We start from the raw sequence: 23,587 nt of genomic DNA, 5'->3' as shown, positions 1-23,587 counted from the left end.
CCATATTTTCACAGAATTTATAATTAACAAGATAATTATTGGCTCAGAACAATGTAATATGAAAATGGCACTTCTTTATGCCTGTTTGGGGGAGTGGGGAAAGATTATGAGAAACAACATTAATATTTGGTTTAATGATTTTAAGTGTAATAAACAAGAACAGGATTAGCATATTTTAGAGAAGTCTTATGTGCTTGAGTCTTGATTTTGGCCAATGCAGCACAATTTTCCCTTGCATTTTTCTGTGGATACGCCTCCAGCAAGAGTTCGGTGGAACTGGTAGGGGTGAGGAGCCTGTCATTTCTGATTGTTATTGCTCGCTCTTTATCGAGAGTGATGAGGGAGCTCATATGTCTCTTCATAAATGATGAGGCTTGTGCCCTGGTATCTTGCTGTTAGCTGATCTGAGTGTCAGTCACTGATGGCTGAGAGTCGTAGTTGTAGTTGTGTGCATGGACCCGTGTATAAGGCATAGACATAAGTAAAATTGCACTGCTTAAGCACTCTGTGTTGTAACTAGCTAGATAGAAAGCCTTTTAGTTGTTTGTGCCCTTTATTGTAGGTGGGAGACTTTTTCTGGATGGTCTTAGAAAAGTATTTTTCCTTTTATTTTCAAACAACAGCAAATCTCTGTACAGTGGAATGAAAAATGCCAGAAAGCTTTTTTCTCTTCTGGAAATAAATCACAGTACTTTGGGGAGTTTTCATGTAATATGCATGCTGATGCTTTTAACTACTCTGAGATGCAGTATTTCCACTGCTGCTGAAAATAAAGTCAACACAAGATGTTTAAGTGGTTTTCAGTGGTGAAGACAGTCTCTTTCAAATGGGAAAATTCCATCTTCAGAAAATCACAACATTGCAGGACGTTATGTGTATCCAATTTTATGACTGGAGTTGATGATGGGAAGATTTAGGTGTGACTGTAAAGTGCTTTGTAGATTTTTTGAATCTGATCTTTAAATTACAGTGTCTGAAATTATTCCGAGCAATTACTTTCACCCACAAGCTGCTTAACTGCGAGCAACAGTACATCCAAGTAGTCAAGTTTCATGTCAGGCTATTGTCTTGGCAGGGTGAGTAATGATAATTTTCTTTATAATATTTGGAAAGATCAGGTAGAGAGGTATTTTACATGGGTATAATCTCTGTCAGCTGGCAGGCATTTCCGTACTTTTACATACATCAGAACCAGAATATCCACAGGATGTCCAGGATATTAACGTCACTAATGAGGGATGGAAATCAGTCTGTGCCTGATTTTGATGATTCGTGGGCAGAAAGAAGAGAACCCGTTGTTCATAGCTGAAGAGACTTTAATCAACAGCCCTGATCCTCCTTCTCCATTCCCCTGCCCAGACCTTTAATACTGTATTTCAAGTTGAGATATGCTGATGCCTTCAAGAGGATTCTTTCAACAGTCAGATTTCTTCAATATATTGAAGTATGCAGCTATATCTAAGAATGAGACAGCAATTTTTGGGTCTGTTTTCCTCGGAACCCACACATTTCTGGCACAGCAAGATGAGAAAGTGACATGAGCAATTGGCAAAGGAAGAAAGTCCTCAAAAAAATTTACCTTCTCTCTTAGATGCTATTTTGGTCAATCCTCTCTCTCTACTTATGACTAATAATATTGGCTGTTGAGGAGATATGCAAGGAAGAAAGTCTTATATTTCACTTCTATTTTTCCATGGGGAATTTGAGACTCTCATTTGACAAACACATGAAAATATAAGCAGCCTAACTGGCAAGCAGGGAGACTGGAGCCTTTCCTGCCCTAAATTTTCTTGAGACAGATAAAACAATTCTAATATGTACTTCATCATAATTAACTTCACACAACCCTATGTGAAGGTACATTACAGGGAAGGAGTTTTCACTGTAGGATGTAATTTCTCAGGAGAGAGAGTTGTTTTTTCTCAGAGGTGTCTGATCATTGTTATCACAATACTATTTTTTAGTAGAGATGGGGATGTTCTACTGTGGTGGCAGGCTAACAGGATTAAACGCATACCCGAAAACATCTGGCACTCCGTTACTTTAAAAAATAAACTCTTAAATTTTCTCTTACATAATAATAAACTATAAACATACCTAAATTGTTATAAACCTCATTTTACATACCAGTGATTTCCAACTGGAAGAAGAAGAAATGAGATATGATACACAAGCTACTGTGTGAATCCACTTTTGCCATTTCTTCCATGCTGAAACACAGAGTATGACTGATGTTGATGTCACTTTTCCCAAAAGTGAGAAACAAAAGTTATGTTCCATGGTCAGTTTTTCCTCTGAAATTTGCTTTGGCCATGTGCATGCTGATTTTGTTCCTTGGTATAGCCAGCATATGTTTTGAAATATTTGGCTACAGGTCTCTCACCGAAATGTGTGCACTGATACTGATGGAAATACAAGCATGAAAAGTAGATCTCTCTGGAAAAAATGATGTGTTGCTGTCATTTACTGGAGAAGCAGAACACTATGAAAAGGGTGTTTATGACTCTTAGTTATTTCCCAACATATATTACTCAGAGTGTTTATTTATGTCATGGTAAGAAATGCTTTATGGTAAGAGCCTTGTCGTGCCTTTCTATACAAAGTCATTAAAGCCATCTCTGACTCTCAAGAGACTAACCGCACAACCATTTTACCTTTGATTTTTTGCAACTTGCCCAAGAGTAGCCAATTTCTGTCTATTTTCACTGTCCAACTGGAAGCAATAATTTTAAATATTTAATAGAAAACTAAAATGCTATTAAAGCTTACATTTCTGTGGTCAGTATATTCACTTGTTTTTGCAGAAGTACAAATGTTGATACTGGAGATGATGAACTAGTGATAACCTCCAGAGCCCAAATTATGTACCTGGAAAATGACGCAGGGCTTAATTACCCTAGGGGGTTATTGCTGATATTGTCAATCCTTTGTAGAACTAAGCTACTACATCTCATTTGCATGTCTTAAGCCTTTTTTTTTTTTTCTATTTAAATTTTTGTATTATAAAACAATGTTTTCTCTTCGGTTCATTCACAATGAGTTGATGATTCCCCCTTCCCCACTTTGGTCTTCATTCCTCCAGCCCCAGTGATGTAAATGACATTGGAACTTAACATAAAAACTAGTCAACTAGGAGGAAAATATTATTGCCTGAAAAAATAAGAGAGATTTTTTTTTTCACTCCCAGAATTTCATAAAGTTGAGAAAATGGTTTATTGTCTTGCAGTGATAAATGTGCAGTCATCATTTGCCTACATTGAATTCACATTACAATTATCTCCCAAGTATTTGAGGTTCTTTGATTGCAAATACTAGAACGGGCTTCCATTCTGTGTCTGAAGACTGCTCAAACTGCACTTATTTTTTAAATGAGTAAAGGTAAGCAGTGTAACTTCTCTGTGATGAACTTGGTCACAGAAGGACTTGGGAGGAGCAAAACCATTTCTGCAAACCCATGTTTCCTTGAATTTTGTCTGAGAAAACTGTTACTTCTAAACATTAGCATAGCATAGCGCTGTGTTGTGAGGTTTTTAAATACAGACGGTGATTACTTTTGTTTTGCCAAAGTCAAAATACAATTTCCATTCAACGGTAGTTCTCAGGCTTACTGTATCTTGTGAAATGTGTTATTTCCAAGGATGCAAGTACACTAGAAATTGAAGAGGGGATTTTTTTTTCCTTTTATTTCCTTTCTTTCAAAAATTTTTCTTTGGATTTATAAGGCTTCCTTGCCCACATTTGATTCACAAAAAGCACAAAATTAGAATCACATTCATGCTTTGATGCACCACGTCGAGTGTGCCATACATCACTTACATTTTGCTGTACTAAGAAAATGAAAGCTTATGAAAAGATTATAGCATTGTATCTCTCTATTCATGTAACGCATACTTCTGATAACTGTGATAACAGCAGGGGTTAGAAAGAGCAAGCTATGTGGGATCACAGGTGGAGGAAAAGGCATTTTATGGTGAACTGCCCCATTTCTGCTGCTGAATCAGTGGTTTCTTTTGTATACAGGTAACGTGTAGGCATGAAATTGCTTTTCTAATTGGCAGAATAAATCAGCTCTTAAATAGTAAGAACAACACTACAATTAAGTTAGCATTTAAAACACAGTGCAGATAACCAGAACCTAATTCCTGGAATCACTACTTTCCCCTAGTATTATTTTAAAGAATTAAAGTTGCAGAAAGAGAATCCTGTCTGTTGGATAACATGATTAGCAGTGTATTACCTCATGAATTATGTGTTCTGGACTCAAGGTCTGGAATTTATACTTAAAGTGCTTCTGTGTATGATTACTGTCAAGTAAGTTGATTATTTTTATAAGATGTGATTTCAGAGCAATAGTTCTTAACAATTTCAGTACATAATGTAATAGGGAAGGCACCTTCAGAAAGTGCTTAGGTAGTGTAACTGGAAAGATTCTGCGTCTGGGGAAAATGCTTTGTGGTAATTTTGTATGTTTTTGTGCTTTTTGCTTTTCTTGTCTGCATATTGTTTCTCCAGTGTTTCAAATTTCTGTCTGTGGAGACCAAGAGTCTTCCTCAAATTAAGTCAAACTCATTCTTAGTATGATTGTAAGACACACACACACACACACACACACACACACACACACACAAACACACACACACATATATATATGTGTTATTTTTATTAAATAATAGTTTAGAAGTAACACTTACTGTCATTCAATTGCTAAAACTGGTAGGAAAAAAAGATGATGTTTGGTTACTTAAAATATTCATAACCCAAGTGGAGAAGAAATAATGAAACAGTGTTCCTTTCTCAGCTTATTTCATAAGATGGTCCCTCCTGGGTGAAAAGGTTCATTATAGTCTTATGCACCATGATAAACTGAGAGTATTACTAGGATTAAACACCTCTGCTATTGCCTGTCTGCCTTTATTTTCCACATGTCTAAATGACATTATCCTGAAGCATATTTATTCCAGAAGGTTTAGAAAAAGGGCACCTTTCACCCACTGGTATTGCTGATGACCCTATTAATATAAAAGAGAAATATGAATATCAGATAACTAAGTTTCTTATCAGCAGAACTAAAGAATAGCACATAACACATGTATAGCTGGAAAAGGACTGGAGTGTTAGTAAGGATGTGCTTTCTGCCCTGGCTTGAAGAGTTCTTAAGCGGGGGGGGGGAAAAAAAAAAAGTTGCTGGGGAATAATATCTAAATCTGGAATAATTCTGTAGCTGGCACCATCCTTTAGCAGTGGACTTTTTCTGTTTTAGCCTTAAATGGTTTTACAGTGGGAAATTTTATAGTCTCCTATTGCCTGTAAACAGGGAGAAACACTTGATTGGTCAGTGTGGTTGGAGAAGCAACTTCTAATGTGAGGAAATTTCTTTTTACACCTTACTCGTTGCTATTTGAGTTCACATAAATACGTTGTAGAAAGAGTGTAGGAGCATCTTAGGCAGTTTCTGCCATTGGTGCATCAATTTCTCCACAATAGTAAACTTCTAAGTGTTTAGTCAGTACTGAAGTTGCATTTACTGTCATTTACTCATATCACATCACCAGAACCTCTTGTTAATGACATTGTCTGACCGTTTCTCTTTGAAGTGGAGTAATCCACTTCACTAGCACTTCATCGGCCCTAAGGAGAGAATCATTCTGTGTCCTGGAGTTCCCTTTCTATTGAAGAAGCACAAGTACAGATTATTGCCTTCCACAAAATAATTTTCTCTAAGAACTCATTCATAAACCAAGTGTCTACTGGTACCTTTTTCACTAAAGTTTGACCCTGATTATTTAAATTCCCTAATGCATTCTAAAACTTAGCAGATAAAACTGAACATCCAATGTTTTGTTTTCTGTTCTGTTGAACACCGAGACATATTTGTGGTTTTTAAATAAGCCCTGTTGCCCTCAAGCTGCATTGGAAGTTGCACTGGTGTGCAGAGCTTCTGTAAAACGTGCCTTTTTGAGTGCTGCATGACTGCCTTTTTAACTGAAAGCAAGGGCTTTCTTCCTTAGTTGCCTTAATTAAAAGCAAAGTTTTCCACAGAATTGGCTGGTGTGTGTTCATGCATAAACGTTGGTCAGAATCCTGCCAAATCTGGGTATAATTATTTTCGGGAAGAAACCACTGTCTCCTCAGTTCTAAAATCTGAATATTTGGGTATCAGAGTATGTAAGATTTTAAATTGTATAAAAATGTCACCTTAATTAGTAGTCTGTCCTAGATTCTAGAATCTTTTGACTGTGTCTACTTATTAAACAGTTCTTTCTGTAGCTTTTTATTTATAGATATCCTCAGGTCTTTCTAAAAGATGTTTGGCAACTTAGATGACATTTCAGTATCTACAGCAATAAAAGCAAAGAAAAGATGTGGAAAAAAAGCAGAGAATTTTTATTGTATGATATAACACAGAGATATTACTCCACAAATATAACAGATCTTTCTTCACTTCTTTGCTTGGGTTTATTAATAGGTTATCAGTATGGTAATATGATGGAGTTAATAGCTGTTGGGATAGTATGAAGAGTTTCTGTAAAGTACTCTTCAAAAGTACACTGTTTAACAGCCTCCAGGTACATTCAGCTCAGTTCCCTTTAGGGAGAAATTCTCTCTCTCTCTCAAATTGTCTGTGGAACTCAGAGGATGACCGTATTTTGAGACAATCATGGCTAAGCATAGCTTTTGTAGATTTGGCATATAAAGTTATGCCAAAAGCATAGCACCTCTGAGGAAGACTGAAGATTTTATTATTAAGTATCTATAAAAAGTAAGGATTTTTGTTTGTTCACTTTGATCTTTCTGGGGGTGACTGGAAGTGATGTGTAATGTATCTTCTCTGTATTTCAAGAGAGAAGCCTCATCCTTTTTTGTTTAACCTGGTAATTCTGCTTAAATTGAGGATTCCTAGGAAATGTAGTTGTGCTCCTGAAAACAGGTTGGTGGGGTGTTTTCTGGGTAGTTGAGTTTATAAACAAAGTGAGTCCTAGTCTCAAGAATTATTCAGGTCCTTATACCTCCATGAATGCAGTCTCTGGGTTTTCCCTGGAATGTTCACTGGGATGTCGAAAAAAATAAACTTGTAATAACAAAAATAACTTCACTGTGTAGATAAAAATTGAATAGATTATAGTGTTCTTCACTCTGTTGTGATCTTCTCTTACTTTATAACAGTGCAAAATATATTCAAGGTATCAGGAAACAGGAGACTGTCACAGTATTTAATTAAAACTTGCCTGGAGCACTGTGACCTAAATGTATTTTTATATATGATATTTTTTGTGTGAAAAAAGAAAGGAAAAGGGGGCTGGGAGAGAAGCTCACAACTAAAATACCAGTGGCTTTAGGTAGGTTTTCACATTACAGAACCTTTATCAATGGGAAGTTATTGATATCTGTATTGATTTAATTTTTTTATTATTATTAGATTTGATTAAGGATAAACGTTTGTACAAATATAAATGTAAACTAGATAGAGGAATTACTGCTGAATATAGGATTGAAGTTTCTAAAATAGTTTGAGAAGTTTAAAATTGGTTTGCCTTGGTTTCTATCAGTGATTGAACTATACCTTCAGACTGGTTAAGGTGACTCCTCATAGAGAAGGACCAGTTTGAGAGTGTAATTGCCATTATTTCGGAAAGAGGTGTGCAGCTATTCTTTTTCATGTCCTTTTAATCTCTTTAATACTATTTTTAACAATAACAAAACCCCTGGAGAATTCTACGTGTAAGTGATGCCAGTTGAGACCCCTATAAGAATCGCAATTTGGAACCAGGGCAAGAATAACTAATCCATTGTAATTAGTGTACATTTATCTCACTTGCAGAATCGAGATTCTGCTGATTGAATTCATGCAGAATTGTGTACATTTTACCCAGAACTGCACGGAATGTTGATAAATATCTTTTCCTTAAGAACACTGCGTACTATAGCTGATATGATGACGACAAATTTTTGAGCAAGTCTGTGAGATTGCTAGTAGCATCATCTCCCATCTTATAGATCAGCAGCAAATTTTCTTGCATTTTTTTTAATTGTTTAGTTACTGAAGTTATACTGCTTTGAAAAAGAACACAACTGTAATATGTAACGTTTTAAAGCCAAAGAGGTTGAGATTTCTGTCCTTGGGGGAAAAAAAGGAAACATTATTTAATTTAAACATCAGGGTGAAATCTGTCTTAGCTATTGGCCTAGTAGTGATTCCTCTGCAATTTTATATAAATATATTTGTGAGTTCAGTTGACTGACTTCTGATTTATCATATAGGAGAAAATAATTAAGATTTCTGGATGTTACACTTCTCAATATACTTTGTCATTTTCAAACTGAGAATCCATCTCAAAATTCTCAGAAAAATTATTGCCTAGTTTTATACAGCTTTTTCAAATGGGAATAGTAAAGGAATTATGTTGATACTGTTTGTATTTTTTTCCTTTTTAATCCTCCATGTTAAATAATGCCATATGTTGAAAGTAAAATGAGAAAAAACACTTCTTGAAACATGAATTATGAATTAGTTCCCTTTTTATATTTTCTTGCAGAAGAGGATAATTAAGCAAAGAGAATGAGTACAGTTAACACCATACTATAGTGTGCCGTATATTTTCTGGACCAGTGGTGATTCTCATGGTCACTTCCTGAAGAATCTTTCAAATCTATGCATTTTTGATATGTTCATTGTTGTAGATGAACAGTAGCATCTTAGCCTTCAGGGTGAGCATTAGAAAGGGCTTTTATGGATAAAGATTATACTCTAACACACAGTGCTTCTTTTGTTTTCCAGAATCATCCAGCCATACAACAAGAACAATAATGGTAAGTATAGAGGGGATTATAGGTATCGACCTATCTATAAATGTGGTTTTTTCTTTGAAAACAGACTGAATATGATAGTATCCTAAGCCGTTGGCATGTTCTTTTATAAAGTCCTTTATCACTGTAGAGATAAAATGAGTCTGTCTGCTACCACATTTCACGGGAAATCTTGGAAAAAAATGTGAGGCTGAATAACTTAAGTAGCAGTACTGTCAGTTTGAACAGGTGAAATATCCAGTTACAATTCAGTGTGTTATGTGTTTAAGGGATTTTTGATATGTCAGAGTTGATACACATAGAATGGAAGAGGTTTTTATCAGATGTGACAGAGTACATTTAAAGTTCAGAACAATAGCTGACTAATTTGTGGCATCACATTCCTGTGAAGCTGGTTTCTGACTTTACCTTGAGTTTGAGAGTTTGGGTTCCAGAAACAGAGAAATGTTTAAACAGATCGATACGTCTTCAAAAATGAGATTTTAAAGTTTTATGTGTAAAAATGTTGTGGATTTAGTGTCTATCTTGGGTTTTTATAGGGTGAAAAAAATTATCAGTCTCTTTCTGTTTGAAACTCCTAATAAAATTTAGGTAAGGACTGAACAAAAATTCACATTAAAAAAAACTTTCCCTGACTGGTGATGTTTCATGCCTATCCTGTAAGGTGTTTCTGGAGGTGACTACCCACTTTCAGAAAAAAAACAATTTTCGATTCAACCAGTTTTCAATTCTCAGAATAAAACCCAACAAAACATGATATAAGCTTGTTTGTTTTCATTCCTACAATTTTCAGGGTGCCCCTTCAAATTTAATGCCTCTTTTTTTATGTATAACATTTGTGGGACATGTAAATTCCCACATAGATACTTGATTCAGCAGGAAACAATGGGTAAATTTATTTCACTAGCTTTATCATCAATAGTCATTAATATCCCAGTGCAAATGGATAATAAATATGTAAGAAGTACAGATCACAAAATTTCAAAATAGTAGAGATATCTTTGGAAAAAGGTAATGTTTTTACTGGACATGATGTAATCCTTCTTTGTCATGAATTTGGTTTAAATAGACCTACTTCAAAATAAGATGCTTAGAGTCATTTAACTGTATTCCTCTGCTATAAAACTTCTGAAGGATTGGAAACTTTTTCAAAATTTCTTTCAAATCCTGCATTGGAGTCAGGAAAAGAGCTAGAGGTTAATGCTGAAGCTGGTGAAAACGTCACTTTTCATTTCCCTTTTTTTTTTTTTTCTGTATTAATTTTACTCTGAAGGTAGCACATTTTGTCCGTCTCTCTTTTCCATCAAAACAGCTCTAAAAACTGACCCAAAGAAATGGGGGTTTTGCCTATATAAATGTGTCCTCAAACCAAAACATGGCCAAACTTTAAAGATATAAAAGAAGGGTTTTTAAATAACTTGAGTTATTGAGGTTCCTGTGTCGTGAACCTCTCCAGACCTCTCTGCCGACAATTGAGATCAATCAGACTGTTCTGCAGTCAATGTGCAGCAATTGTCTGTTGCACTTACTTTAAATTTTCTTTTTATTTATTAAAGTATTCTGTTTCCTGTGAAGTTTATAACAATATGTCCACTCTTCTTTACAATTAAAGCATAACTGAATGTACAATGGAAAATTTCATACTCTCCAATGAGTAGATAGAATATGTCAGTAAAGCCAGAAAATACAGTATTCCTTGCATTAGAAATAGTATGAGATTATCTATTTAATACAGACATAGTAAAGCAATACTGCTGAAATCCATTTTTGAATGACTGCTGCAATAAATAATTACTCTGAAAGTCCCCTTTTTCTGACTGATTATGATTAATATTGTAACAAATAAAAAGTCAAAGCTTGATCTTTAGTCACTCAGGATATGAGAGGTATAGCAGCAAATCTCTATATACTGCCTCAGGAGCTTTGTTGCAAAAAAGCTTTTGTCTTACCAAGGCAAAGTATTTGAACTCTTTTTAAGTTGCATTTATAGGCAGTGAAGTAACATAAGGCATTAAATCTGATCTTGTCTCTGAAGATTCAGATTTACGTTAAAATCACAGCCAATGAAGAATAGAATGTAATTTGCTAAGGAAAAAGTGCAGTTTTTCTGAGAATATTTCAAGAATTCTTCTTCTGTATTTAGATACAATGATGTCTCCCTATTTTTTGTTTCAGATTCTTGTTCAGAAAAATAAAAAACTAGAAAATTCTTTAAGGGTCTGTGTGAGGGAAGAGGGAGGGAGGAGATATTCTGTGTTTTAACTGTAAAATAAATTTCCTCTTATTCTGTGGATAGATGCCTAGATTAGTCTTTCATTACTAATTTACTCATTTATATAAATAAATATTAACTTCAAAATGCTGCTTTTAAAGACATGTTTTTTTCAGAGGCCATATAGCTTTTATATAATTTCCACAAAAACTATAAACATTGCAGTATTATAGCTCAGATGCTTTGGAAAGTCAGCTGTCATCTTTTTTATTTTTAACCCTCTGCACAGAAAAATCATTGACTTGGACTTTCATCATTACACCTATTCTAGGTGTCTTGTGAAAGGTTTGATAGAAAATCAGGAGTTTCAAAAGTAATACTTGTGTTGACTTTTGGGTAATTTCTCATGTAAGATCTGTTGTTTGAAAATCTTTTCTTTTTTAATAGCCTTTGGGTTTCTTAAATGAAATTCTAAACCCAAAATGAATGTGTGCCTGCATGCTTAGTATCAACATTTGCAACTCCATGTTCTGTGGAACCTGTGTTTTGTAATTTTTGTAATCAGGTCAAATCTCTATGAATAAGTAAACTAAACCAGCCCCGAAACCTTGATGCTTATTAGAGGTATAATACTAATGCCTTTGCAAATAAGAACACTTCAGGAGTGTCAAGACAGAATCAATAACTGAATCAAACTTAACGTAATTCTACACTTGTTTTCCACAATATCCTGTATAATTAGATCAATGAAAGATATATTAACCAATTAATATGGTTTATTACCAATCATCTGAGCATGCCTGATTTCTTCTAGTGATTTTTTTTTTTCCCTCTAGGTAGTGAGCATCTTTTGCTCTGCTTGATTTGATTTTTTTCATTTAAAGATGTGAAAGAAATTTTTAAAATTCTAATTCAAGGCAATGTGAATTTTATCCTTTTTGAAAGGGAAAAACATAAATCATAAACTCAAGTCCACTTAGGAATATATGATAATCCAATTAAACATTTTTTCAGCCACAGCATAAACATTCATTATTAGATTTTACACTTATAGTGCCTGTTGATGTTATGTATTTATCTCAAAGCTGGATGTCTTTTCAGAATCTTCAGTGGCTCTCTTTGAATAAATGCTCAGCCACTTTTATGCCAGTACAAGTTAGGAAATGTGTAGACAGGAACCTCAGCTGTGATTTAGTATCTGAGTCCTGCTTCTGAATTTATACAAGATTCCTCTGTTGACTTTCCAATGTGCCTCTTAATGTCCTTGTGCTTGAAATTCCACTGGGAGCTAGTGAAGATATGAGATTTACTCTCCATAATAAAGATGCTATATGAAATTGCCACTTCAGTATAAGGTGCTTGTGGAGTGTCTTTGTAGGTGTATTCGGAATAATGTCCAAACTGTTGGACTGGTAGCTGTCACTGCAGCACGCAGCGTGTGTATAGTGATTCTCTACAACTAATTCCTCTGTTTCCCAGGCACAGCAAAGCTTTATCCCTAGTGTATTGAAAGACCTGGATTTACAGTTAAGCAACTGATTGAATTAGTAATTCTGTGCTGCTGCTTGCAGATTTGACAGTGAAACACATTCTTATGTATGTAGCTTCTTCATGAAAGGGACTCTTTCTCTCATTGAACATTGGAGGTGTTTCAGTTGCCCCCCGGCAAATGGATGTTTGTGTATGCAAATGGAAAAATCTGTGGCCCTGCCAGGTAAGTTTCCATAAGCAGCATTTGCAAGCAGCTCCCAAAAATCGAGCTGTGCACCCACCTGTGACGGAAGTACCTGAGAACCCTGGCCCTAGAAAAGTGTTTCAGCAAGGGACAGGGGAAGCAATGAAGACAGTGTAACAGTCTTTCCATAAACAACTCCTTGTTGAAGACCTTGAAAAGATTGTCTTTGGTCTCAGAGGTCTCTGAGGATGTGTTCAGTCTGCACCATGAAGGCCTCCTGTTTGGGAGGTGAAGCTCTTCACAGAGATAACTCTGTGCTGACTTAAATATTTGTGTTCTTTATTGAATGTAACATTGCCTGAACCAGAGCTCCCTCAGCCTTGCGAGGTTTTTTCTTTCAGGTGCTTTGGTTTTCTCATGATGTCTTTTGGGCATGGAACAGTTTTGTCCTAGAGGTACAAGAGAACTCAGTGAATGTACACAGATTGTGATGAGGAAAAACTTGAGAGGAAGGAGTCACTCAGCACAGAGGTAAATTTGTCCAATGTGCCATTGGCAAACTCTGTGTAAAGCTCCTGATGCTTAGGTGCTGCTCTGTGTTCTGCCACTGGTATGTGGACTCTTAATACCAATGGTTTTGTTGCAAAAACCACAACACAGCTTAGTAGTGATGTTCACAGCCAAAATCAAAATGCCAGCTGCTAATTGCACATGGCAGTGTTACGATGAAATTAATGGAGCTTTCTGCATGCAGAGTTTTTGAATGAGTAGTGCTTCTGTTATAGTACAGGTAGTATTCCTGAGGCATTCATAACCTTTCTAGCCTAACTGTGTGATGGAGGGGGAAAATTTTAAATCATAATGATAATTTTTAAAAAAGCATTTAACAAGTACTTTGTATGAAGGTTCATTTTGCTCTTGGTGTTGATATTAGTATGACAGAGGCATTGAATACTCATTGTTATACACAGTGGTAAATATATATTTTTGAGAGGAACTAATTAACTGATTTTCTACTCAAGAACTTCAATTGTTTTGATTAACTAGAAAGTGAAGATAATGTGGTCCCTAGTACAGACCGGAGAACAATTACTTATTTTCTCTTGTCCTTAAATGAATTGTAATTAATTTCTTCAAGTAGCTTGAAAGGACCAGGAGAGAAGGGAAATAAATGAGAAAATTCTAACCAATATGATGCAGCAGAAATGAGATTATATTGTAACCCTTGCACCATTTTCTCTAATGTTATCTCTTTCCTGGAATAAGAGTTAGGGTCTAATAAAAGTAGACAAAACAGAAGTTCAGAACTAGTAATGAAATCTGTCTCTGCCAGGGGAAGAAGTATTGATGAAAAAACACGTATCTTTCCATCAGGCTTAACCATTCTTCAGAATGTATGCCATAAGAAATACACTTTTTGTACCGTGTATGCTTCCTGAACATTTTTTGCCTTTATGTATTGTCTTGAGTAAGGGAAGTATTCAGTGGTGTATTAGAAAGGAGCCTGTGAAAAGATATAAACCTTTGTATTTGATACCTTAAAACCCTTTCTGACTGGAGAAGCACAGCAAGAAATTGCCATTTGAGCCCTTGAATGTTCCTCTGTGACATATGGCACTGGCAATTGCCAGATAAAAATAATTACTGTGAACTCTGATGTATGACAGTGTTTTCCATGTTTCATGCATGTTCTCCATGCATGAATTCTTACTCACTTTTTGAGCACTATCCACTTTGTACACTTAAGAGATCTTCAGTTAAATACCTTTATGAATTTCTAATTTCATTCAAGCTATGTATTTTATCCTGAATTTAATTAATAGCTGAATTACTTCTAGTAGCATGTCCTTTAGTTCTTCCTCCCACCAAAGGCAATACAGAAAAATATGTGAAAACCAAACTGCAGTCTAGACACTGAATTCAGACACTGAATGAAAAAATTAGGCAAATATTTAGAAGGACTATAAAGACAGACCTGCAGCCCTATGAGCAACAGCAACTAAATTCACCATAAACCTTGTTCGTCTCTAACACAAAGGAAAATATTTTAGCTCTAAGATAGAGATATATGTGACTTACTCAAATTTGATGTCTTGTTGCTCTTTCTGTTGTTGTTTGGTGTTGTTACATCAGATCTAAGGAATCATAGAGGATATTGTTCAATTATTTGCACTAAAATAATGAACACTGGAATTTTTCATCAAAGGCATAAAGCTTGTCATGCTGGAGGAAGCAAATGCTGTGGATTGAGGTGTATTCAAAGTGGTGACATAATGTGAACATAATGCATTGAATATGAATGTGAGAATTGTGTAGAAGGAATGAGGCCCATGTTTATTATTTTTGGTTACTATGTTCTTGTGACATGATTTAAGAGATCAGTTTTGAGTTCTGTTCTGCTAGTCTTTGTGGATACTACCAGCCCCTTCCTTACTCAGGAAATGGTCCCCTAATTAGAGGATGCTCCCCTGAATCTGCAGCACTGTTCACTTTTTAGGAATATTACAAAAATGCTATCAGTAATGTGCAATACTGGTATTGTTTCGCCAAGAAAATAGTACTTCCTAAGAAAACATGATATTGAATCCATGTGAGAGAAAGTAATCAAACTTTCATCTTTGTATAATGCCTTCTATCATATCTGTTTTAGTTAAGTAATGTTATTAGTTCGTCCTGCTGATAATCAATTATGTGGGAAACAAGATTTGAATTTCCAAGATTAATATAATTGTCATGGGATATTCTTCCAGAATGTTGCCTATAGACGATATAGAAAACATTATTTTCACTCTCTCCTTTTCATATATCAGAAGTCAGCTTCTCTCATTAGATGTGAACAACTGCTCTTGTTGCCCAATTATTCCAGGTAAAAGTTTAGTGGAAAATTAATGCATTTTATGTTTAATGTTACCTGTATTAAAATGAACGTTTACGTTTCGCGGTCAGTTCTAATATATAATGACTGGTGAGTAAACCTAAGAACCATGGCACAGCAAGGCGATACAAACCTTTGTTATCCTGCTTCCATTTATGTTAGCAGCAGGACCAAACCACTTACCATATTTAGTGACTATTATTTAAAAAGACAGACAGGCAGAGTAAGGACCAATGAAGTGAGAAGTATGGATATTTTAAAATCAGCTTAATGCTATACTTGGATGAAAAAACAAGTCATATTTCATTTCTTGGAATGCTAGGATTTTGCTCAGAAAATGTGAATTCTCTCCTACAATCAAGGTGTTTCTGTTGTGGAACTGCTTACTTTGTGGCACTGATCCATGCCTCAATTTCTCTTTGTATAAAATGGCATTAGCAGTAGCTAATTTAATTTTTAAAGAGCTTTAAGACCTCTGGATAAAATATGTCAATGTTTACAGTGTTATCTGACCCCCAGGCACTGGTTGAGGAAAACTAGCTGGTTTTTGACAAGGGTGCTGTGTGTAGGCTGCCCTTTACAGCAGAACTAGTTAACAGAATTATGGTTATTCTCAGGCAAATACCTTTCCCTTTTATTATGATTTCAGCATGCTGCTCCCCATGTTCATATGACTAATGGTAAGGCCTTGCAAGCCACTGCAAGTGCCATTAAGACAAGCACCATTCCAGTGATCAAGAGACAGAGGCAAAATTGGCTTGATGCTTCAGATGATGGTTTCTTTATAGCTACAGAAGAGACCAGGTAAGAGAAATGAAATCTAAGCAGGGAACGAGGCTTCACTGCATCCATGTTGTTGATCCACTATTTGAATAACAGTTTTTGACATTATTGTCTGAGGTTGCATTACAGTGAAGAGCAATATTACATCAAAACATACACCCAATTTTGCATCTTTTGAATACTAATACTATCAGTATTTCACTAATAAGACTTACTCAGTCAGGGCTACTTCTCTGTGGCAAAGATTAGAACTTTTTAGTTGTTACTAGTTGAGTTCATATACAATGAAGTTTAAGGCTCTTCTGATCATTCAGCACAATGTAAATGCATCCACAATGTAGGTTACAGAACTTGAAAAATATACAGCACATAATAGAGAAATATACAGCAGATAGCATCTTTTCCAGGCTAGAAATTTATTTCCTTTAGAAGCAGCTAAGGTGATCATAGTTTTCGGTCTTTTATTTACAAATTAGTTGGTAAAATTTGATGAGCTTTTGCTTTTCCTGATAGAGCTCGATATCACAGAAGAGTCACTAGTTTTCTGGAGGCTCCTCTGTTCTTTTCTTCTGTTAAGATCTGGCCATTCCCTGAGTTAATTCAGACTAGAAGTTACTGTCTATTTTTGTAAGCTGTGGTTACTGGTCCTGTTCTTTAAAAGCCTTTAAAATCTTGCTTAAGCAAGGGGATTATTATGGCAAGTAACATCAGACTGCTCCTCACTTCTGTGATTATTTCTCAAGCCTAGAAAAGCTAGGAGTTGAGCACAACTGAGAAAAATAAAATGAGGAAGAGGAAGAACATATGTAAATATAGAGCTAACCAAGGAAAATGTGCATATTTAGTCCCATTTATGGTAGATTCAGATAGAGAAGTCAAAATACTAGTATGTGACAATTTGGTGGTTATTTCAAGATTAATTAAATGTGGCAGTTCATTTTTCTTTTGTATGAGGAATGAGACAATTCGGAGAGAGTGGTAGGAGGATGATGAGCTCTTAGCCTTTTGAAATCTAGCCCAGATTGATAGCATTCACTATTTTGAGTTGTTGGATGCAAAGTTTAGTAGCATGTACCCTCAAAGTGAGACTGGTAACCTTTTAAGTTTTTCTAGAATTTTGAAATTTTTTTCTCAATTACTGTAGAGAAGTGCCTATCAAAGGATGAGTCCTACAGTGACAATGTTTTCCTCTCCCCACTGATTTCAGAGGTAGCCCAGGCAACTGGCCTACACTAGATGTTTAAATTCTAGGTGATTGAAGTATGCTAAGATGAATCCTGCCTTTCCAAATCCCTCATCCATGATAGCCCTGCCTGTTCCCATCCTGTGAAATCCCCCTCTCTACTCCCATGGCTGTGGAGACTGTACCCGGGCCAGGCAGCAAGGCAGAACTTGCACTGTCTCCCCCTCCGCACCCACAGCGGTGGGTGAACAAGGGCCTTAGTCCACAGGGCTCTGTGTCAGCTGCTCTTCTACAAACCATTAAAACTTTGAAGAGTAACATTTTCAGTCTCCTGGTATGGGGAAAACAGGCCGGTTAGACCTCACTGATACTCCCTCAAACAAGGAGGTGCCTGGAAGTGTGGTGCTGCATCACTGGCCAGCGCTGAGGAAGCACAGCAGGGAGGGCTCAGGGGCCAGCATGGGCTGACCTCCCTGTACAGCCATTCCCAGTCTGACAAGAGCTAACCCCATAGGTTTGATGCCAGTACATGTGCATGCACCTTCCTTCTGTGATAGAAACACACAAGGAGTATTAGTGTCTCACACACACTAACCTTCAAAACTGTAACTAGTGGGAGACAGCAACATTTTTATCCTTGGAAACTCCATTTCACATGAGATCTGTTCATTCCCTCTCTTTTTTTTTTTTTTCCTTCCCCTCCCCATCCCCATCCCACCCCTATTGATTCCTTCCCTACCTCAGGTGTACTTTCTCCTTTCTAACTTTTTCCTTTGATGCTTTGATTCCTTCCACCTTTACTCCAAGATGATTTAGAAGAGACGATGTAGCTTGTTTTCCTCTCAGCTCTCACTTGCCTCCAGCCTTTAAAGCTTGAAGTGGAAAGCACTGCCTGGTTCTGCTGCTAGGAATGCACTGATGCCCAAGATGACAATTAAATGCTCCACTCTTTAAGGGAAGGAGGGGGAAGAGGGAATAGACACTAGTCCCTGACAGTAAGCATGTCCTATGATAGAAATTCACATAGCTGAGCACAGCCATGACAGGGTTGAATGCAATGTAATGGCAATGGGAAGAGATATATAGGGAGATGTTTGTGAAAAAGCAGCACACAATTTATCCAGTCCTGCCATAGAATGAAAAAAAAACCAAGTCAGTTGTCTGTTTGCAGCCATTAGGTGTTTAAATATGTTCTGAACACACAGCTCAGAAATAATCACCCCATTTGAATCAAGGTAACAGCTCTTTCTTTAGAGCACTTGTTTTGTGCTTCATCGGGATCCAGTCTGTCTTATCACGTGTATTTGTTCATTAAAAATACATGCAAGACAGACACATTTGAATGACAGCAAAAGGAAAAATATTTTCCAGTATAATTACAGTGTGCAAAGGGGAAAATATTTTTCAGTATAATGGGTTTTTTGTAACAGTCCATAACAATTTTCATTTCTCCATCCTAAAACATTTTTGTTTGTGCAGTGAATTAAGGTTTAAGATGCATATTTCTATGAAACATCAAGTAGGGAGTCTAATGGGTAAATTTTCCCAGACATTTAGCTAAAAAAATTATACTACACTAGTTGGTTGATATTATCTGAGAAAAAAATATAGTATTATTTCTGCTAAACTAAATGAGGTGCCAGTCTGTTTCGTGCTAACCAAGCCAGAGATGCACGTGAGCATTCTAAATTTTATTATCCATCAATAGATAAGGTGAATATATGTATTTATGCCTATAGATCCATTTTAGAAAATATTTTTAAAGAAATTGTTTTCATCCTTCACCCCCCTCTGAGTTTAAGCAGCAATCAGATTTGTGTAAACTAAACTATTGTATGTCTGAATGCTCACAGGTTTGTGATACTTGTAGCAATGGATGAGGAGGGAGCTGAATATTCAGAGTGGTGAAAATAATTGTGGAAATTATAGATCATCTAAGCTTTCCAATGTAACACTTGGAGTTATCCTAGAATTTTGGGACAGTGCTCTTTGCTCTTCACTCAGGCCACAGTTCAACAGTGCCTGCGGGTACACTTAGAATTTAGTGTGAGCATATGTATCATTGAAACAAAAAGACCGGAGTTTGCATCTGAAGTTCAACATATTTTAGGTGCTGATCTACTCTTCAGAATAGAAGAGGAATGTACTATATATAATTTATAATGTGCATCCTCATACACTTCAGATTTTTTTAAAGTTATAGCTATTCAAATGCAGTTTCCTCCCCTGTTGTGTATCAGTATCTGCACATCTCGGGGAAGGTGCCAGCAGAATTCCCCCTTTTCCAAGCCCAGAGGCCTCTGGAAAGAGGCTGAACGTTAGCACAGTGCTGAGTCCCAGTCGTTGCAGCCCATGGCCAGTTTGGGGAAGGGACAGAACAAATTTGCATCAGCCTAGCTATTAGTGCCATGAATTAATCACCTGCAAGAATTTAATTATTATTCTGTATCTATATATGTAGATCTCCTTCCTGAATACCTATCAGCATACTCAGTGAATTTTGCCAGTAAATATAGAGGTCCCCAGTTTTGCTATTCTATCTGTAGTGACAAGCTGCACTCTCCATTCAGAAACTGTCCTGATGCCTGTGTGAGTCCAGCACGCCTCTGTTCAGTCACAAGCTCACAGCAGGGATTAATCCAGGCAGAAAAGCAGGTGACAGGTCAAGAACACTTACCTTGACATTACATCGTAATTTTATGAAGTCTGCTGGATTTAACATTTTTGTATTTTAGTTTATTCCTACCCTTTTTGAATGAAAAAGGAATTCTCATTCCCTTCTGCAAAATAACTTGCTCAAGGTTTTATTCTAAAGTTCAAATCTGTTTACACAATTCATTGAAAAATTACTCTTTAAAGAACCTTATACTTAGCACTGCTCACCAAGAGAGTCTCCTTATTTCTTTTTAATATACTTAGATATTAGCTGCTAGGATTCTTCTAGCACTAAATGCATGCTTTAGGATCAACTAAAAGTCTCATAACTATAGAAGAATTTTATTCAGGACTACACTAAATCACCTTCTCTATAAGGAAGCTTTTTGGGGTTTGTTCTCCTTTTGTTGACTAGCTGTGATGTGGATTCTGTTGTAGGCCCTGTTAGAGATTAATGCAGAAAATTACTGTATTGTGTGAGATTAAATTCTTTATACTGAAACACCATTCTGGGAGTTAAATAATAATTGAAAAAGTGGGACAGTTCATATCATGGTCTCCAGAAGTTTAATAAAAATATATCTTAGTATCTGTTGAGTTCTATAAAATATAATCATAATCTATGAATACAATTTGTAATATAGCTGTTGGATGTCAAGGGAAATGTATCTGTTGTTTAAAACTTTTCTTACCAATTCTAGGTATGCAGCATGCATACAGTTCCTATACACATGCTCTGTCTCTAACAGAAGCATGTGCATGCTAATGTTCATACTTGTATAGGGACAGCTAAAACACTGTGTGGAAAATTAAATTTTTTTTTCAGCATTTGAATTATAAGAAATGTGTGGAAATGTTTGGCTGAATGGGTTATAGCAGCAGATTCCATATGCTTTCCCTTCATGGGCCAAAAAGCATATTTGCATATAGAACTGCAGTTGAATGACTCGATGCTTGTTTCCTTTCAGTGCTGAAGCAGTTAGAAACCTTCTCACGGTAAGTGCAACTCCATTGGGAATGAGTTAACTGCAACTGCTAAAATTAGAACATGATCTTTAGCTGTTATCAGCAGACATTGCTTCCTTTTTGCTGATAAAATTATTTCAGAGGCATCCGTGTGGTAGCGTTATATAGGCAATTTTCATATTCTTCACTTCATGTTTTGTCTCCAAAAGGAAAAGCTTCCCTTGATTTGTTGAGGTACTATGTAAGAATATCACAATTGCTATGATAATTACCTGATAGCACTCATTTTTATTTATGCATGTCTCATAGCACACATAAAGAGCTTAAAAACTAAAGTTGCATGTTGAGAAAGAAGAGAATGTAAGGCTGACAACCAAGTTCAGCAAAACGTTGAGTCTTGCCTTGCCATCAGTGATCTGGTTCTCTTACAGAAGTGGGGGAGAATCGTGCTAGCGTTCACAGCCCTTCGAGCTCCTGCATATACCACTAACTCTGCACTGTAGCTTTATCGGTGTAAAGCTGTCCCTTTAAAACCAAACTGAAAACGTGGGTGAACCAAAGCCAATATTAAGAGTTGTGAATGACCTGCCCTTGACCCTTCTCCCTCTCATATGTTTTAATCGGTGCTTAGGCAAGGTCAGGCATGGTGTTTGAGTAACCACTTGTAGGATGTTGCTGGGTGAACAGTGAAGAGTGGAGGAGTAAGTCTCCAGTGCCTGGGGTCTGACATACAGTACACAGGCTCAGGTCTAAATCAAAGTCAGAGTTCCAGTGCTAACTGCTCTGCTCCTTCTTCCTCTTCACATGTGCAATTCGTATCACAGAAATGTTCATAGGTGCATTTATTGTTTCTTTTTCAGTTGTCCACAACCGTGCAAAAAAATTGTGCACCAAAAAAAAAAGATTTTTAATGTATACTCAGGAATGACCTCTGCTTTTCATAAAGACAAGACAATTTGATTTGAATTGGGATCCTGGTTTTGTACTTCACCATACTTGGATCCAGGGCATAGTGCATTTTAATTTCTTATCTGCATGGCACTGTGGCCATTATACCCTGACCCTGTAACCAACAGCATGAAGACACCTGGCTGCACCCTTGGAGCATCAGCTGTAAACCTGAGAACATGATGCACCAGCTACTACCCGCTAACCAAAATATCAGCCTCTAAGGATATAATTTTCTGGTTCCTTCTGCTGTATTATATAGTTGTACAGCTTGAAAAACAGGCATGATGGAATATATCCCTTAGAATTATGTCTAATCCTTGCTCATAGGATTGCAGATATTTTACTGATTGGTTGCAGCAGAATACAGGTGAGCTGACAACCACATCCAGTCACTGTTGACAGTACTGCATATGGGGAATTTGGGGAGGAACTGTCCTTGCTGCAGTTTAGGAGCGGTCCTGCTTGGCTAGCTACTGTTCAAAGTTTTTATGTACTCATGAGAGTGAATAATAGTTTCTGTGAGCTGTTATTTTGACCTTATTTAGTGTGGATTACTCATGAATGCTATGCACTGTTCACACTTTATAAATCATAATTCTCTGAGCTCTAGCTGAGGTGAGGTATTGTGATACAGAATCACAACCAGCGGTATAGAAGCTAGATCGTAATCTCTTGCCATTTGTTTCTCATTGAGCAGTTTTCATGGGTCTACAGATATTTTCTTTCGCTATTTATCTACATGAGTTTTTCCTCTGGCTCCTTTTACAGCACCGGCTAAGTCACTACTGTGATAATGCAAAAGTTTGCCATGAAGCTAAAATCAACTCATTTGAATAATCTTAATTTTTTTTTTTTAATTTATAAAGGGCATAATAGATATATACATAGAAAACACATATGTAACAAAACCTAAAGTTCAGTATAAGATGTGCCAGTTGTTAGAGCTGGTAGGTTTGAAGAGCATATTGTATTAAGAGTTTTATAAATCTTCAGAACAAATGAAGTACAATCATTTTGGTTTGGAGTTCTGTATTAATTTTCTCACAGTTTAAAATGAAGTTTCAGTGACATTTTAGTAAGCTACTCACCCTGTTTAAAGCTACCTGAGAAGGGAAGGATGTTGCAGTGGTTGGAGTGCTTACCTAGTACTTGGGAAAACATGATTCAGTTCCCTGTTCCCTCATAGACTTTCCTGAGACCTCAAGCAGGTCTTTTAAGTCCGTATGTCCAAGCATTTAGATACCTAACTTCTCACATCAAAATTAACAAAGTGCCTAAATACTTTGTTGAAGACGTGGAGGAAATTGTCAATGTACCTTCTGTTCTTTGTCTGAAGAATCAGATGTAGAGTACTTTGTTCTTTTACAGGGCTGTTGTACATGAAGCAGATCAGAAACTTTACAGGGGATCTTCTTTCAGAGAAAATTGTTTACCTTTATTGGTGATAAAAATCTCATGGAAATGACACCCAAAGGAGTCCAG

The 23,587-nt window shown here is 36.4% G+C and overlaps 1 protein-coding gene across 4 annotated transcripts in view; it reads left to right on the top strand.

Moving 5' to 3' along the window:
* Positions 1–23,587, top strand: part of MTA3 (metastasis associated 1 family member 3) — a 138,554-nt gene that overhangs the window by 100,718 nt on the left and 14,249 nt on the right. Inside the window, exons 16-18 of one of the 4 annotated variants that reach the window (XM_026845319.1) lie at positions 8,777–8,808; positions 16,217–16,371; positions 21,157–21,184. In XM_026845319.1, coding sequence (XP_026701120.1) covers positions 8,777–8,808; positions 16,217–16,371; positions 21,157–21,184 — 215 coding nt within the window. Of the gene's footprint in view, positions 1–8,776; positions 8,809–16,216; positions 16,372–21,156; positions 21,185–23,587 lie in introns of those variants that run through there. The other 3 variants (XM_026845318.1, XM_026845321.1, XM_026845320.1) reach the window with 3 other exon arrangements.

The sequence above is a fragment of the Athene cunicularia genome, assembly GCF_003259725.1.
Source record: "Athene cunicularia isolate RWA chromosome 3 unlocalized genomic scaffold, athCun1 chr3_part1, whole genome shotgun sequence".
In the NCBI taxonomy this organism is placed as follows: Eukaryota; Metazoa; Chordata; class Aves; order Strigiformes; family Strigidae; genus Athene; species Athene cunicularia.
Note: the sequence above shows the minus strand (reverse complement) of the source record. Positions and strands in the feature narration are given on the sequence as shown.